Source organism: Tachyglossus aculeatus, chromosome 1 (assembly GCF_015852505.1).
Source record: "Tachyglossus aculeatus isolate mTacAcu1 chromosome 1, mTacAcu1.pri, whole genome shotgun sequence".
NCBI classification, from domain to species: domain Eukaryota; kingdom Metazoa; phylum Chordata; class Mammalia; order Monotremata; family Tachyglossidae; genus Tachyglossus; species Tachyglossus aculeatus.
The window spans coordinates 48,337,463-48,356,355 of NC_052066.1; the positions used below are offsets into that span (position 1 = coordinate 48,337,463).

General features: G+C 45.0%; 1 protein-coding gene across 1 annotated transcript in view; it reads left to right on the forward strand.

The window, feature by feature from the left end:
• The window catches only part of MCF2L2 (MCF.2 cell line derived transforming sequence-like 2), a 491,086-nt gene that overhangs the window by 151,620 nt on the left and 320,573 nt on the right, over positions 1 to 18,893 (forward strand). The window contains exons 6-7 of the mRNA XM_038758478.1: positions 11,651 to 11,767; positions 14,914 to 15,063. Of these exons, the coding sequence (XP_038614406.1) occupies positions 11,651 to 11,767; positions 14,914 to 15,063 (267 nt within the window). The remainder of the gene's footprint in view (positions 1 to 11,650; positions 11,768 to 14,913; positions 15,064 to 18,893) is intronic.

An 18,893-nucleotide genomic window follows, 5' to 3' on the forward strand; every position in this document is an offset into this window, starting at 1 on the left:
CAAGCCCTTGGGAGAGTACAATATAATAATAAACAGACACACTCCCTGCCCACAGTGAGCTTTTATATGGCTTTGGTTGGAGAAATAAGGAAGTTAGATAGCTTAAATGGAGTTGGTTTGTTTGCAGATGATTTCCAAGTCACTCAGAAGTAGGAAAATTATTTCAGGCTCTGGTGACTGTGTTTTGGGGAGTTCAGAGAGGGTCAAGGGGAGGTGACCAAGAGGTGGGGCTACAAAGCAGGAAACGCAAAAGAGAAGAAGAGGAAAAAATGATATATAAAGAAGGGACAGAGATGTGTAGTCAGGGCTTATAGACAGGCATGTGTACACACTCACACAAGAAGAAGCCGTATGGCCTAGTGGATAGAGCAGTGGCCTGGGAGTCCAAAGGACTTGGGTTCTAATCCTGGCTCCACCACTTGTCTGCTGTGTGACCTTGGGCAAGTCAATTCACTTCTGTGGGCCTCAGTTACCTTATCTGTCAAATGACGATTAAGATTGTTAGCCCTATATGAAACAGAGGCTGTGTCCAACTCAATTATCTTGTATTTACCCCAGTGTTTCCCCTCTCAGGGTCGCACCTGTAGATAATGAGGTATTTGTTAAGCGCTTACTATGTGCCAAGCACTGTTCTAAACGCTGGGGTAGATACAAGATAATCAGGTTGTCCCACATGGGGCTCACAATCATAATCCCCATTTTCCAGATGAGGTAACTGAGGCCCAGAGAAGTGAAGTCACTTGCCCAAAGTCACACAGCTGACCAGTGGTGGAGCCGGGATTAGAACCCATGACCACTGACTCCCAAGCCCGGGCTCTTTCCACTAAGCCATGCTGCTTCTCTGTTTCCAGTACTCTACCGGTCACGACTAGGGGAGGGAGAGTCAAGCAGGGGCTTACCCACTCCATTTCATTTCATTCCTAGCTTGGCCAGTGGCTAGTGAGTGGAAGGCAATCTGCTACAAGTCAAAACTCACCCATGCTGGGCAGCAGCGGCATGGGAGGAGTCAATCAATCAATCGTATTTATTGAGCACTTAATGTGTGCAGAGCACTGTACTAAGCGCTTGGGAAGTACAAGTTGGCAACATATAGAGACAGTCCCTACCAAACAGTGGGCTCACAGTCTAAAAGGGGGAGACAGAGAACAAAACCAAACATACAAACAAAATAAAATAGAATAGATATGTACAAATAAAATAAATAAACAAATAAATAGAATACATAGAATAAATAAATAAATAAATAAAATAATAAAAATAAATAAATAAATAAATAAATAAATAAATAAATAGTCGAGGGCAGAGACTCGTTCACTGCCCGGAAGGATGCAACTGTAAACCACTTCCTTATTTTTACCGAGAAAACTCTATGGATATGCTACCAGAACGATTGCAGATGGAAGTGGGACGTTCTGGAAGAGATGGTGTCGCTACGGGTCTTACACAACTTGACAGCATAAGACAACAACAACAACCCCAGTGCTTAGTGTAGTGCCTGGCACATAGTAGTGCTTAACAAATACCATAAGAAAAGGTCAACACAGACACACACAGAGCATGGAAGTCTTACCCTGCCCACCCCTTTCCCGATTTCTGTTGCTATCAATCAATCGTATTTATTGAGCACTTACTGTGTGCAGAGCACTGTACTAAGCGCTTGGGAAGTACAAGTTGGCAGCATATAGAGACGGTCCCTACCCAACAGTGGGCTCACTGACAGTAGCAGCTTGAGCCCCCCTGCCCCCTCTAGATTACGAACTCATTGTGGGAAGGGGATGTGTCTTGTTTGGTGTTGTAGTGTATCTTCCCAAGCACTTAGTACAGTGCTTTGCACACATTAAGCACCCCCTCTAATAATGGCATGCATTAAGCACTTACTATGTGCAAAGCACTGTTCTAAGTGCTGAGGAGGTTACAATCAATCAATCAATTGTATTTATTGAGTGTTTACTGTGTGCAGAGCACTGTACTAAGCGCTTGGGAAGTACAAGTTGGCAACATATAGAGACAGTCCCTACCCAACAGTGGGCTCACAGTCTAAAAGGGGGAGACAGAGAACAAAACCAAACATACTAACAAAATAAAATAAATAGAATAGATATGTATAAGTAAGATAAATAAATAGAGTAATAAATATGTACAAACATATATACATATATACAGGTGCTGTGGAGAAGGGAAGGAGGTAAGATGGGGGGATGGAGAAGGGGACAAGGGGGAGAGGAAGGAAGGGGCTCAGTCTGGGAAGGCCTCCTGGAGGAGGTGAGCTCTCAGTAGGGCCTTGAAGGGAGGAAGAGAGCTAGCTTGGCGGATGGGCAGAGGGAGGCCATTCCAGGCCCGGGGGATGACGTGGGCCGGGGGTCGATGGCGGGACAGGCGAGAGCGAGGTACGGTGAGGAGATTAGCGGTAGAGGAGCGGAGGGTGTGGACTGGGCTGGAGAAGGAGAGAACGGAGGTGAGGTAGGAGGGGGCGGGGGGATGGATGGACAGCCTTGAAGCCCAGGGTGAGGAGTTTCTGCCTGATGCGCAGATTGATTGGTAGCCACCGGAGATTTTTGAGGAGGGGAGTAACATGCCCACAGTGTTTCTAGACAAAGATGATCCGGGCAGCAGCATGAAGTATGGATTGAAGTGGGGAGAGACACGAGGATGGGAGATCAGAGAGAAGGTTGATGCAGTAGTCCAGACGGGATAGGATGAGAGCTTGAATGAGCAGGGTAGCGGTATGGATGGAGAGGAAAGGGCGGATCTTGGCAATGTTGCAGAGCTGAGACCGGCAGGTTTTGGTGACGGCTTGGATGTGAGGGGTGAACGAGAGAGCGGAGTTGAGGATGACACCAAGGTTGCGGGCTTGTGAGATGTGAAGGATGGTAGTGCCGTCAACAGAGATTGGAAAGTCAGGGAGAGGGCAGGGTTTGGGAGGGAAGACAAGGAGTTCAGTCTTGGACATGTTGAGGTTTAGGTGGTGGGCAGACATCCAAATGGAGATGTCCTGAAGACAGGAGGTGATGCGAGCCTGGAGGGAGGGGGAGAGAGCAGGGGCAGAGATGTAGATCTGGGTGTCATCAGCATAGATGTGATAGTTGAAGCCGTGGGAGTGAATGAGGTCACCAAGGGAGTGTGTGTAGATCGAGAACAGAAGGGGACCAAGCACTGAACCTTGGGGAACCCCCACAGTAAGGGGATGGGAGGGGGAGGAGGAGCCTGCAAAAGAGACTGAGAATGAACGACTGGAGAGGTAAGAGGAGAACCAGGAGAGGACGGAGTCTGTGAAGCCAAGGTCAGAAAGCGTATTGAGGAGAAGGGGGTGGTCCACAGTGTCGAAGGCAGCTGAGAGGTCGAGGATTAGGACAGAGTATGAGCCGTTGGATTTGGCAAGCAGGAGGTCATTGGTGACCTATGAGAGGGCAGTTTCCGTGGAATGTAGGGGATGGAAGCCAGACTGGAGGGGGTTGAGGAGAGAGTTGGTGCTGAGGAATTCGAGGCAGCGCGTGTTGACAACTTGTTCAAGGTCGTTCAAGGTGATCAGGTTGTCCCACGTGGGGCTCACAGTCTTAATCCCCATTTTACAGATGAGGTAACTGAGACCCAGAGAAGTTAAGTGACTTGCCCAAAGTCACACAGCTGACAAGTGGCGGAGCGGGGATTTGAACCCGTGACATCTGACTCCAAAGCCCGGGCTCTTTCCACTGAGCCACGTTGCTTCTCAAGACTTCTCTAGACTGTGAACTCGTTGTGGTCAGGGATTATCACTGTTTAGTGTTGTATTGTGTTTCCACAAGCACTAGGTACAGTGCTCTGTAAACAGTAAACACTTAATAAATACGATTGAATGAGTGACTAATATGAATGAATGCATGGTGTGATCTGACATTCATTCATTCATTCAATCGTATTTATTGAGCGCTTACTGTGGTACTAAGCACTTGGGAAGTACAAGTTGGAAACATATAGAGATGGTCCCTACCCAACAGCGGGCTCACAGTCCCACAACCACTACTGGCCTCCGAGCCTGGCCGGCAGGGCTACCCCCGCTGGGAGAGGTAATCCGGGGGTTTTCGGCACAGAACCCCAACATTAGCAGCTGCAGAATTTCCTGAGCACCGACTGTGTGCAGATCACTCTGCCCAGGGTTTGGAATATTCAGCAGAAGAAAAAGGCATGATTCCTACCTTCAAATGTAACAGTGGGTATGATCAGCAGGAGAATGCTTCTGGACACTATGCCCTCAGAGTGGCAAAGGTTTCTGAACCACTTAATGTGTCTTATGAGAAACAGCGTGGCTCATTGGAAAGAGCACAGGCTTTGGAGTCAGAGGTCATGGGTTCAAATCCCGGCTCCGCCAATTGTCAGCTGTGTGACTTTGGGCAAGTCACTTAACTTCCCTGGGCCTCAGTTACCTCATCTGGAAAATGGGGATTAAGATTGTGAGGCCCCTGTGGGACAACCTGATCACCTTGTAATCTCTCCAGCATGGCTCATTGGAAAGAGCACAGGCTTTGGAGTCAGAGGTCATAGGTTCAAATCCCGGCTCCGCCAATTGTCAGCTGTGTGACTTTGGGCAAGTCACTTAACTTCTCTGTGCCTCAGTTACATCATCTGTAAAATGGGGATTAAGATTGTGAGGCCCCTGTGGGACAACCTGATCACCTTGTAACCTCCCCAGCACTTAGAACAGTGCTTTGCACATAGTAGGCACTTAAGAAATGCTATTATTATTATTATTATTATTATTGGGGAGACAGATTCAGCAGGAATCCTGAAAATGGCCAGCTAAAGTGGGCAGCAAAGACCAAAGCAACTATCGCGGTGGCTACATTGGCAGGCACCTGCTGGGCTTTGGCACTGGGGTACAGAAGCAGCTGCACTCCGCTGAGGTCACGTTGGCATAAATGCACTTTTCTTCATAAAATTCCTGCTGGCATGTCACAAAGCGCCGCACCTCTGATTGTCTATCTGCTTAAGAAGATAGGAGTGAGAAGCAGTGTGGCTTAGTGGAAAGAGCACGGATGGGCATGGGAGTCAGAGGTCATGGGTTCTAATCTCAGCTCCACCTCTTGTCATCATCATCATCAATCGTATTTATTGAGCGCTTACTGTGTGCAGAGCACTGTACTAAGCGCTTGGGAAGCACAGTACACACTTGACAAGTACACACTTGTCAGGTGTGTGATGTTGGGTAAGTCACTTAACTTCGCTGTGCCTCAGTTACCTCATCTGTAAAATGGGGATTGAGACCGTGAGCTCATGTGGGACAACCTGATTACCTAAGTGACTTCTAGACTGTGAGCCCACTGTTGGGTGGGGACCGTCTCTATATATTGCCAACTTGTACTTCCCAAGCGCTTAGTACAGTGCTCTGCACACAGTAAGCGCTCCATAAATACGATTGAATGAATGAATGAATGACCTTGTATCTACCCCAGCGCTTAGAACAGTGTTTGGCACAGAGTAAGCACTTAATAAATATCATCATTATTATTATTATTATTATTAAGCTCATTTATTCATTCAATCGTATTTACTCAGCACTTACTGTGTGCAGAGCACTGTACTAAGCGCTGGGGAACATATAGAGACGGTCCCTACCCAACAACACATGTCTTCCAACTCTGTTATATTGTACCTGCACACAATAAGCGCTCAATAAATACCATTGTTTGCTTATTGTACCACTACCCCAGGGGAACACGATCTGGTATGAAAAAATGCAAGTGGCACCGGCAAACCACTAGCACTAAAAGCAGTATCTTTGAACCACAGTGATTGTCACTGAGTGGCACATTTCTTGGGGGCAGGAGCTGTGGCTTTCATTTCTGCTTTACTCTTCCGAGGTCACGGTGATGTTGGAGCTGAATTCTCCTGTTGCGAACAGCTGAGGAACCTCATTGTAAGACTCAAGGCTGTGGATCCCAGGCTAAGCCCCGCATTTTTCCTCAGCTCCCCCTCCCTTCCTCATCGCCTTGACTTGCTCCCTTGTCCAACACCCCTCCCCGCCCCGTTCCGCAACACTTGCATGTACATATCTATAATAACAATAATAATAATAATAATGGCATTTATTAAGCGCTTACTATGTGCAAAGCACTGTTCTAAGCGCTGGGGAGGTTACAAAGTGATCAGGTTGTCCCACGGGGGGCTCACAGTCTTAATCCCCATTTTACAGATGAGGTAACTGAGGCCCAGAGAAGTGAAGTGACTTGCCCAAGGTCACACAGCTGACATTTGGAAGAGCCGGGATTTGAACCCATGACCCCCGACTCCAAAGTCCGTGCTCTTTCCACTGAGTCACGCTACTTCTCAAAATATCAGGTTGTCCCACAGGGGCCTCACAGTCTTAATCCCCATTTTACAGATGAGGGAACTGAGGCCCAGAGAAGTGAAGTGACTTGCCCAAAGTCACACAGCTGACAATTGGTGGAGCAGGGTTAACTCTATAACTCTAATTAATGCCTGTTTACCTGTTTTGACGTGTATCTCCCCTCTTATAGACAATGAGCCCATGTGGACAGAGATTGTCTCTTTTTGTTGCTGAATTGTACTTCCCAAGCGCTTAGTCTTCTGGACCGTGAGCCCGCTGTTGGGCAGGGACCATCTCTATATGTTGCCAACTTGTAGTTCCCAAGCGCTTAGGACAGTGCTCTGCACACAGTAAGCGCTCAGTAAATATGATTGAATGAATGAATGATCAGATTCTTAGTCCCAAAGTCTTCATGCCTGGATCAAGCATCATCCATCATGTATGAGGAAAGACTTAATCGACATAATCAAAGCTACCATGCTGGAAACCTCCAGAAAATGCTGACAGTGGCCATTACAGGCACTAGAAGCTTTCTGGGTAAGGGGCTAGAACCCCCAAATTCATGACTGTTCCGTCTAAAGCAGGGCATCTTATAATATTCCAGGAATTCCTCTTCATCCTATCTCACCTCAAGAATTGAGTGTAACCTATGTAAAATTTAGCAAAGAAATAAAAAAGCTATATTCATTACTATCATTATTAGTATTATTCATATCAGTCAGTGGTATTTACTGAGCGCTCACTATTGAGTGTGCAGAGCCCTATACTAAGCACTTGGGAGAGTACAATACAACTGAATTGGTAGACACTTTCCTTGCAAACAACGACCTTATGGTCTAGAGGGGGAGACAGTAATCAATACAAATAAATAAATTACAGATATGTATATAAGTGCTGTGGAGCTGAGAGTGAGTTCATTCATTCATTCAATTGTATTTATTGAGCGCTTACTGTGTGGGAAGTACAAGTGAATATCAAGTACCCAAAGGGTACAGATTCAAGTGCGTAGACAACACAGAAAGGAGAGGGAATTGGGGAAAGAGGGCTCATTATTTATATTGCTAGTATTTAAATCAATCAATCGTATTTATTGAGCGCTTTCTGTGTGCAGAGCACTGTATTAAGCGCTTGAGAAGTACAAATTGGCAACATTTAGCGACAGTCCCTACCCAACAGAGGACTCACAGTCTAAAAGTGGGCTCCCATTTAAACTGTTATGATTGCTGCTGCTAATAGGACAAGAGTTTCATAAGTTTAAAAACAATTTTAAGTTAGTAAAGCAATATTTCTGTAGAAAGCAGTTTCATCATCATGAACAAACTAAAATCAAAATCCCGTATGTATATTAGAAGGCTAAAAGAAAATGTTCCTGTCTCTGGTTAATGGGGAACTCAAAGTGGGCCGTATTACTGTAATCCAGGTTTTCTTTGAATGAGTAGCAACCATTCTGCTGACTGAATGTTTTTTTGCCTTTCCCTCCCTTTGTTTTAACGTTGTACAGGCTTTGGCTATTTCAGCTTGGAGATCTAAGCTCCGAATCCCTTGGGGATTAATGGGAATGAAGAGCCTCTGGCAAAACTCATCCATTTCTAATTTTAACTCCCATTTGTACCTTCCACATCAGAATCCCTCTCGATCCTTTAAAACCATACAAGGGATACCAGATGGAGCAAGAGTACAGATTTGTCACATGGGGAAAGGGTTTTTTGGTAGTCAGAGCTCTAGCTCCTCCCTGAATATGTGCAACAGCCTCACAAGAATCCTTGGTTAGTCACTGTCCCGCCTCAAAATCCCAGTCCACAGGGAGTTACCATAGCAACTATTATGTAGCATTCTCTTGGCTAAATGCATAATTCATTTTTGGAATAGAGTCATCAACATGCTGTCACCTGCACGATGCTCATACTTTTAGGCCGAGAAAAAAAGTGATCCTGGAAAGTATTTGAAGCATAATTTTGGGGGGTGAGAAGAGTAGGAAGACCAGTTTCATTCTGTGTATTTACAATTTTCCTTTGCATAAGAGGAAAACTACTAATCCGATAGGATTGGGATGAGAGAGGATCCTGGAGCTAAAGGGTATCTTAGGCATCTTTTCCCTCGGTCAGAATTAAAGTGCTTAGTACAGTGCTCTGCACACAGTAAGCGCTCAATAAATACGATTGAATGAATGAATGAAAGCAAAGTTTGATGATAGTACTAGTAATTGTGGTATTTAAGTGCTTATTTCTAGGTACTTATTATGTACTGTACTAAGAGCTGGGGAAGATACACGATAATCGGGTTGAATAAATAATAATGGCATTTGTTAAGCGCTCACTATGTGCCAAGCACTATTCTAAGTACTGGGGTAGATACAAGGTAATCAGGTTGTCCCATGTGGGGCTCACAAGTCTTAATCCCCATTTTACAGACGAGGTAACTGAGGCACAGAGAAGTGAAGTGACTGGCCCAAAGTCACACAGCTGATAAAGTCCCTGTCCCACACGGGGTTCACCATGTAAGGAGGAAGTACAGGTATTTGATCACTGCTTTACAGATGAAGAAACCGAGGCACAGAGAAGTTAAGTGACTTGCCCAAAGTCACACGGTAGACACATGGCAGAAGTGGGGATTAGAATTTAGCTCTCCTGACTCATAGGCCCGTTCTCTTTCCACTAGGCCATGCTTCTTCAGTATGGATGGTGAGGGAATCATCCAAGATTTGGTTGGAATCTTTCTTAGGAATTGATTAACCTTCCTGTAAACCCAGAGTGGATGGGTTTGTACATTCACGTGGAGTAGAGGCCTGGAAACTATCGATGAATCAGTCAGTGGTATTTATTGAGCACTTTTTGTATAGAGATAGAATGGCCTAGCGGATACAGCACGGACCTGGGAATCAGAAGGACCTGGGTTCTAATCCCAGCTCTGCCACTTGTCTGCTGGGTGACCTTGGGCAACTCACTTAATTTCTTCGTACTTCGGTTACCTCAATAAATGCGATTGAATGAATTTATTTATTTTATTTGTACATATTTATTCTATTAATTTTATTTTGTTAATATGTTTTGTTTCGTTGTCTGCCTCCCCCTTCTAGACTGTCTCTATATGTTGCCAACTTGTACTTCCCAAGCGCTTAGTACAGTGCTCTGCACACAGTAAGCGCTCAATAAATACAATGGAATGAATGAATGCATTTATTTATTTTATTTGTACATATTTATTCTATTTATTTTATTTTGTTAATATGCTTTGTTTCGTTGTCTGCCTCCCCCTTCTAGACTGTGAGCCCGCTGTTGGGTAGGGACCATCTCTATATGTTGCCAACTTGGACTACCCAAGCGCTTAGTACAATGCTCTGCACACAGTAAGCACTCTATAAATACGATTGAATGAACGAATGAATGTGAGCCCACTGTTGAGTAGGGACCCTCTCTATATGTTGCCAACTTGTACTTCCCAAGCGCTTAGTACAGTGCTCTGCACACAGTAAGTACTCAATAAATACAATTGAATGAATGAATGAATGAATGGGATTAAGATTATGATCCCTATGTGGGACAGGGACTGTGCCCAACCTGATTACCTTGCATCTATCCCAGTGCTTAGTACAGTGCCTGGCACATAGTAAGCACTTAACAAATACCACGATTATTATAAAATACTCTACTAAGATCTTGGGAGAGTCCAATACGGTTGGTAAACATGATCTCTGCCCTCAAGGAATAATGGGGAAAAAAGACATTAATATAAATAAGCGCATCACGGATATGTGCGTAAGTGCTATGGGGCTGAGAAAGGGGTGAATACGATGATGCAAAAGGGAGCGGGAGAAGAGGAAATGAGGACTTAGTAGGGGAAAGCCTCTTGGAGGAGATGTGCTTTTAATAAGGGTTTGAAGGTGGAGAAAGTGGGGAAAGGTCTGTTGGATATGAAGAGGGAGGGCATTCCAGGCCAGAGTCAGGACAGGGGTGAGAGGAAGCAAGCAAGTAAAGAATATGTACATCAGTTCTGTGGGGTCTTGAGGATGGGATCATGGGAGAGGCAGTAGGGAGGGAAAATAGGCTTCTTCGAAGAAATAAGATCTGATCCCGGCTCTGCCAATTGTCAGCTGTGTGACTTTGGGCAAGTCACTTAACTTCTCTGTGCCTCGGTTTCCTCATGTGTAAAATGGGGATGAAGACTTAGCTCCATGTGCGACAATCTGATCACTTTGTATCCCCCTAGAGCTTAGAGCAGTGCTTTGCACATAGTAAGTGCTTAACAAATACGATTATTATTATTATTATTATTATTATTATATGAGGAGATAGGGCTTTGAAAATGGGAGATTTCTGGTCTGTCAGATATGTAGGGGGAGAAAGGTCAAGTCAGGATGGAAGACACAAGCCAGGGATTGAGGTGAGGGTGTGGGACAGTGAATAGGTTGATGTCAGAGGAGCAAAGTGTACAGGCTGGGTAGTAGTGGGAGACGAGTGAGTGCGAGTAAGGGGAGAGAGCTGGTGGAAAGCCTCGAATCCATTGGTAAAGAGTTTCTGCTCGATGCAGAGATGGGTGGGCAGCCATTAGAGGCACCTGAAGAATGGGGAGATATGCGGGGCACTATTTCTTTTTTAGGAAAATGATCAGTGTGACAGAGTGAAATATGGACCAGAGAAGGTGGTAGAGTCATGTTCCAATAATGGAAGGCTGAAGTTTGGGGAACAGCCCACTATTTTCACCTTGCCCTGTCCTGCTGAATTCTGGAAGGATTCAGTAGGCCTAAGTGAGTTTTGACTGTCAGGGCCGCTAGTGTTCAACAGTATGCTTACCCTCTCTGTTCCCAAATGATGAATAGAAAAATAGTGTGACGACTGATTCCAAAGGGTGAAGAATAAATCCATCTTTTTTTAAAAATCTTAAGGTCAGTAGAAAAAACATATTTCCTCATTTCAATTACAAGTCTACCATCCCCAGCATCTCCTCTTTGCATGTTTTTCATGTTACCTTCTTATATGATTCTGGGTAGCAGTAGACATACGTTTGTGTTTCTTGATTAGAAGCTCAATGCAGAAATGCCCAATTTTTTCTCAGTGACTTTTTCTCAGTGCTTTCTAAAACCGTAAAACAGGCAAGCTGAGAACCAGCTTCCCTGTTCTGGATCACCAATTTATTTTGAAACTTTACATAACTCAGCGCTCTTGCTTCTTCATTCATATATGGAAGAACATTTAAAAAAAAAACTCAGAGGCTGATTTGGTGAAAGGGACTAGAATAATGATAACTAGTGGGTAGTGGTGCCGTTATAAAAATAGAATAAAGCAAATTGCTATTTGATTATCTGGAGAGGCATGTCCCAATTATGTGGGGGTTTGGTGTTTGTCTTTGCAGATCATCATGTTAAACTCTGTTTCTGATCTTCATGGCTATATTGACAAGACAGAGCTGACTCGGGATTTGGGGGGAACTCTGGAATATGGCCACAGTCAGTGGATACACCATCGAACTGTGAGTATTACCATCTGGAACCTATCCACTTTGTCCCAAGGAACTAGGGAGAGGTAGGAAGTGGGTAGAGAGAAGCCAGATTTGGGCAAAGTCTTGTCCATAGTCCTGGGAGAAACCTGTGGAAGCCAATGGTTGGGAGAAGAAGCACATATTTCTCTACTAGGTCTGCAGGCTCCTCCCACAATCAATCAATCAATCAATCATATTTATTGAGCGCTTACTGTGTGTAGAGCACTGTACTAAGCACTTGGGAAGTATAAGTTGGCAACGTATAGAGACAGTCCCTACCCAACAGCGGGCTCACAGTCTAGAAGGGGGAGACAGAGAACAAAACCAAACATACTAACAAAATAACTCCACAACTCCTCCTGTTATTAGTATTCCACAAATCCTCAATCCATAGAGCTTTCTGACCAGCGGCCTGGATGTTTATTCTGTCCCTTGATTCAGTCCCGAACTCTGAGAATGATGCTTTCTTGCAAGGGGAGAGAGAGAACAAACTCACACTGTTTGAGCTCCTCATATTTTCCCCCTTTGCCCCAGACCAAATGTCAGTACTATTGACCAGAGCCGTGAGATGTAAAAGCCAACAAAGAATAACTGGAGGAATAACGGTAGTTTCCTGTAACAGAATACAGAAAGGAGGTTGAGTCATTGAAATAGTCCATTCTTATCATCTTCTACAAAGGTTTCCCGTCAATAGGGCAGATTCCAGCAGCTTTTACATCTTTTTTTTCTCATTTTTTCTCTACCTCTCAGAAGGTTAATTTCTCTGAAACCAAAGACCAGCCCCCATTGGACCAGTGCAGGTTGAGAGTGTCAGCTCTTTTGAGGAAAGCACTAGGTGTAGTGATTTCTCTCCTGTCCCCAAATTCCCCCTATGCCCCCCTGCCCCACTCCGTCTAGGGGATAAGGGAATACACAGCCAACATTCTGTTCATTTAAAAACAAAATAGGTACGCTTAATCTTTCCGTGTTCTCAGACGTCCCCGCGGTCAGAAGGTTGATAACAGTACCTGTTCCTCATCCCCCTGCCTGGATCATTAGAAGCAAATTCCATCACATCTACAGAATGCTTCCTGTTCTTTGGAAGAATGGTGCTATAAGATTAACATTAGTCAGTGCATCTCTCACAGAACAGCATATGGGTTTAGTGTGGCGCAGTCAAATGACTTTTTTTAAAGCCTTTCCTATGAATGACAGCAGCAGTGCTGGCTTTAAGCCAGCATTGAGCAAGCTGGGGGCAGTCTGGATTGCTCCAGTGTTAACTTCCTACAGTCTGTATATATGTATATATGGTTGTACATATTTATTACTCTATTTATTTATTTATTTTACTTGTATATATCTATCCTATTTATTTTATTTTGTTAGTATGTTTGGTTTTGTTCTCTGTCTCCCCCTTTTAGACTGTGAGCCCACTGTTGGGTAGGGACTGTCTCTATATGTTGCCAATTTGTACTTCCCAAGCGCTTAGTACAGTGCTCTGCACACAGTAAGCGCTCAATAAATACGATTGATGATGATGATGTCGGAGAGTAGTGCTAGCCTCATGCATTCAACTCAGAGCACGTGGCCTATAAAAAGTTCAGCTGAGTCCCTTCCGGTTTTGTCTTTGAGATGTGAGCTTGGGATAATTAAAGAAGGTAATAATAATAATAACAACAATAATAATTGTATTTGTTAAGCACTTACTATGTGCCAAACACTGTACTAAGCTCTGGGGTGGATACAAGGTAATCAGGCTGGACACAGTCCCTGTCCGACATAATAATAATAATAATAATAATAATAATAATAATGATGGCATTTGTTAAGCGCTTACTACGTGCAAAGCACTGTTCAGAGCGCTGGAGGGGATACGAGGTGATCAGGTCGTCCCAAGTGGGGCTCACAGTTTTAATCCCCATTTTACAGATGAGGTATCTGAGGCGAAGTTAAGTGACTTGCCCAAGGTCATACAGCAGACCTGTGGTGGAGTCAGGATTCAAACCCATGACCTCTGACTCCCAAGCCCATGCTCTTTCCACTGAGCCACGTTGCTTCTCACATGGGGCTCATAGTCTTAATCCCCATTTTACAAATGAGATAACTGAGACACAGAGAAGTGACTCGCCCAATCAAGGTTACAGGGCAGACAAGTGGTGCAGTCAGGATTTGAACCCAGATCCTTTGGACTCTTCAATATTGAGTATATATTGTAGACGAATGGGTCCGTCGAACAACGAAAGGGGCTGAATTCTTTAGGCACCTACCCAAGGAGGCTTTAGAGTCATGGTTGCTAATAGATCAATCAGTCAATCAATCAATAGTATTTGCAGTGTGCCTATTGCATGCAGAGCACTGTAACTGGAACTTGGGGAAGTTAAGGAAGGAAGAAATCACTATCCCTGACCCTAAGGAGCATACAATGTAATGGAAGAGACCCAAAGACATGCATTATTTATAAATAATGAGAGAACTATAATCATCCCAGGATAACTGCTTATCGTGGGAGTATGGTAAGATGAACAAGGGTTGATTCCTGGAGATATTCATAAATGCATAGGAGAGGTATAATAATGAGACTGTGAGCCCAGTGCGGGACAGGGACTGTGTCCAACCCTATTTGCTTGTATCCACCCCAGTGTTTAATACAGTGCCTGGCACACAGTAAGCGCTTAACAAATACAATAATAATAATAGTAGTAATAATGGTATTCATTAAGTACTTACTATATGCCGAGCACTGTTCTAAGCACTGGGGTAGCTCTAAGGTTATCAGGTTGGACACAATCCCTCCAGTCCCACATGGGGTATACAGTCTAGGTCGGAGCAAGTAGGATTTAATCCCCATTTTACAGATGAGGTTACTGAGGCGCTGAGAAGTGACTTGCCCAAGGTCACACAGCAGACAAGTTGCAGACTTGAGATTAGAACCCAGGTCCTCTGACTCCCAGCCTGTGCTCTTTCCACTAAGCCCTAGTGCTAAAGGCAATCCTTGGGTTATTATTGCCGGCGATTAATCAGGGGAGGGTTCCTGGAGGAGATGGGTTTCCCGGAAAGCTCTGACCACCATGGATTTGAATCGGCAGGGTGTTTCCAGCCCTTCCTGGAAAAGTACAAAATGCAGTGACTGCAGGACTCTGTTTCCTTTGCCCTCCCAGGCCATTGAAAATTTTGCCCTCACGGTGAAGACCACGGCACAGATGCTGCAGACGTTCGGGACGGAGTTGGCAGAGACGGAGCTGCCCAATGATGTGCAGAGCACAGAGGAGCTTCTTGAGTCTCACAGGAAGCAGCACGGCAAGCTGAAGGTGAATGCCCCCTCTCACCCCCGCCCAGGGATCCCGCGGCAATGGGAATCACTCATTCACGGTCTGCCCTCATTCACTCAGCAGCGTTTACTGAGGCAGGGGCCCACCAAATACTTCATTCATTCATTCATTCAGTCATGCTTATTGAGCACTTACTCTTTGCAGAACACTGTACTAAGCACTTGGGGGAGTACAATATAAGAATAAACAGACACATTCCCTGCCCAAAATGAGCTTATGGCCTCCCTCAGCCCACAGTTAGGTGTGGAGCCCAGTCATCCCATCTCGCGGCCGTCCTTTTTTTTAATGGTGCTTGTTAAGTGCTTACTATGTGCCAGGCACTGTCCTAAGCGCTGGGGTAGATACAAGGAAATCAGGTTGGGCATAGTTCATGTTCCCTATGGGGCTCACCGTCATAATCCCCACTATATGGATGGCATAATGGAGGCCCAGGGGAGTGAAGTGATTTGCCCAAGGTCACCCTTCAGACCAGTGGTGGAGCCAGACCAAGAACCCAGGTCTTTCTGACTCCCAGAACCATAATAATAATAATAATAACAATAATAATAATAATAATGGAATTTATTAAGCGCTTACTATGTGCAAAGCACTGTTCTAAGTGTTGGGGAGGTTACAAGGTGACCAGCTTGTTCCACGGGGGGCTCACAGTCTTAATCCCCATTTTACAGATGAGGTAACTGAGGCCCTCGGATAAGTTAAGTGACTTGCCCAAAGTCACACAGCTGACAAGAGCTGGGATTTTTCATTCATTCAATCAATCAATCGTATTTATTGAGCACTTACTGTGTGCAGAGCACTGTACTAAGCGCTTGGGAAGTCATTCATTCAATCGTATTTATTAAGCACTTACTGTGTGCAGAGCACTGTACTAAGCCCTTGGGAAGTACAAGTTGGCAACATATAGAGACGGTCCCTACCCAACAGCGGGCTCACAGTCTAGAAGGGGGAAACAGAGGACAAAACAAAACATATTAACAAAATAAAATAAATAGAATAAATATGTACAAATAAAATAGAGTAATAAATACATACAAACATATATACAGGTGCTGTGGGGAGGGGAAGGAGGTAGGGGGAAGGATGGGGAGGGGGAGGAGGGGGAGAGGAAGGAGGGGGCTCGGTCTGGGAAGGCCTCCTGGAGGAGGTAAGCTCTCAGTAGGAATTTGAACCCATGACCTCTGACTCCAGAGCCCGGGCTCTTTCCACTGAGCCATGCTCTATCCACTCGGTCACACTGCTCCTCGTTGACCTCTTGCCCACATCCACCCTCTGGCCTGAAATGTCCTCCCTCCTCATGTCCAACAGACAATCACTCTCTCCCCCTTCAAAACCTTACTGAAGGCACCTCTCCTCCCAGAAGCCTTCCCTGACTAAGCCCTCTTTTCCTTTTCTTCCACTCCCTTCTGCATTGCCCTGACTCGCACCCTTTATTCTGCCCCCCTCCCAGCCCCATGGCACTTCCGTACATATCCGCAATTTATTTACTTATATTAAGGTGTGTCCTCCCCTCTAGACTGTAAACTCACTGTGTGCAGGTCATGTGCCTTGTTATGTTGTTAGATTGTACTCTCCGAAGCACTTAGTACAGTGCTCTTCAGACAGTAAGCTCTAAGTTAATGCAATTGACTGACTGACTGAGCCCTGGACTAGGCACTGTGGAGAGGTGTTCCTGCCCTGAAAAATGTGCTGTCTGAAGGGGAATAAGAGATGCACTCAGATAAAGACTTTAACAGTAAACAATCAATGGTATTTATTGAGTGCTCACTGTGTGCAAAACACTATACTAAATGCTTGGGAGAGTACAGTGCTTGAAGAAGCAGCGTGGCTCAGTGGAAAGAGTCCAGGCTTGGGAGTCAGAAGTCGTGGGTTCTAATGCTGGCTCCACCACTTATCAGCTGTGTGACTTTGGACAAGTCACTTAAACTTCTCTGTGCTTCAGTTACCTCCTCTGTAAAATGGGGATTAAGACTGTGAACCCCACGGGGGACAACCTGATTACCTTGTATTCATTCATTCATTCAATCGTATTTACTGAGCACTTACTGTGTGCAGAGCACTGTACTAAGTGCTTGGGAAGTACAAGTTGGCAACATATAGAGACAGTCCCTACCCAACAGTGGGCTCACAGTCTAGAAGGGGGAGACAGAGAACAAAACAAAACATATTAACAAAATAAAATGAATAGAATAAATATGTACACATAAAATAAATAAATAGAGTAATAAATACGTACAAACATATATACATATATACAGGTGCTGTGGGGAAGGAAAGGAGGTAAGGCAGGGGGGATGGAGAAGGGGGCGAGGGGGAGAGGAAGGAGGGGGCTCAGTCTGGAAGGCCTCCTGGAGGAGGTGAGCTCTCAGTAGGGCTATGAAGGGAGGAAGAGAGCTAGTTTGGCGGATGTGCGGAGGGAGGGCATTCCAGGCCAGGGGGAGGATGTGGGCCAGTGGTCGCCGGTGGGACAGGCGAGAACGAGGCCCAGTGAGGAGGTTAGTGGCGGAGGAGCGGAGGGTGCGGGCTGGGCTGGAGAAGGAAAGAAGGGAGGTGAGGTAGGAGGGGCCGAGGTGATGGACAGCCTTGAAGCCTAGGGTGAGGAGTTTTTGTCTGATGTGTAGGTTGATTGGTAGCCACTGGAGATTTTGTACGTACCCCAGCACTTAGAACAGTGCTTGGCACATAGCAAATACTTAACAAATACTATAATTATTATTATTATTACAGCATGGCTTGGTGGAAAGAGCACGGGCTTTGGAGTCAGAAGTAATGGGCTCTAATTCCAGCTCCACCACTTGTCAGCTGTGTGACTTTGGGCAAGTCACTTAACTTCTCTGTGCTTCAGTTACCTCATCTGTACAATCAGGACTAAGGCTGTGAGCCCCACGTGAGGCAACCTGATAACCTTGTATCTAGCCCAGCCCTTAGAACAGTGCTTGGCACATAGTACGCGCTTAACAAATACCAAAAAAGCCCCAAACAAACCAGACTTGGTAGACACGTTCCCTGCCCACAACGAGCTCACAGTGTAGAGGTGGAGAGAGACAATAAATATAAATACATAAACTATGGATATGCCATGGGGCTGGGGAAAGGATGAATAAACTAAGAGATCTAAATCACATGTAATTTATTTATATTAATGTCTGTCACCCCTTCTAGACTGTAAGCTCATTGTGGGCAGGGGATGTGTCTATTGTTTTCTCTCAAGCACTTAGTACAGTGCACTGCACACAGTAAGTGCTCAAAAAAATCAATTGAAAGAATGAATGAATAAATGATAGAAAGAGAAACAAAGATTATTCCAAAGGACAGGTAGAGTAGTGGGGAAGATTCGGGAAAAATTGGTAGCGGCCGATCTAAGTTTGCGAAATGTGGAAATTTGGATCATGGCAGAACAATCTTGGAGGAAAGAAAGAAACATGAAACTGGAATAAGCTGAAGAGACCTTCTAGATGAGCTATTGACTTTCAGTGACTCATCCTTCTAAGAAAGTTGGTCAGTGAGTTAAAAATAAAGTGTGCGCCTCATCTCTTCTCCAGTGACTCTACCAACAGTGATTACTCCCATCCCTGCCAGTAAAGATAATTGCGCTGGAGAATGATCCAGAGACACGTCCTTGTTCGCTGGGGTTAGCTGCCATGTGTTAGTTGCGGAGGGGTTGTGGTGAATCTGTCCTTGAAGAAAGTAGGTAAACAGAGTGTACTGATAGAAATCTACTTGTCCCACCTCCCTTATAATCCAGTAGTTCAGTCCATCAAGTGGGAAGGTGGTAATGGAACTGGATGTGGGGAGAGCAAATGAAACTTTAA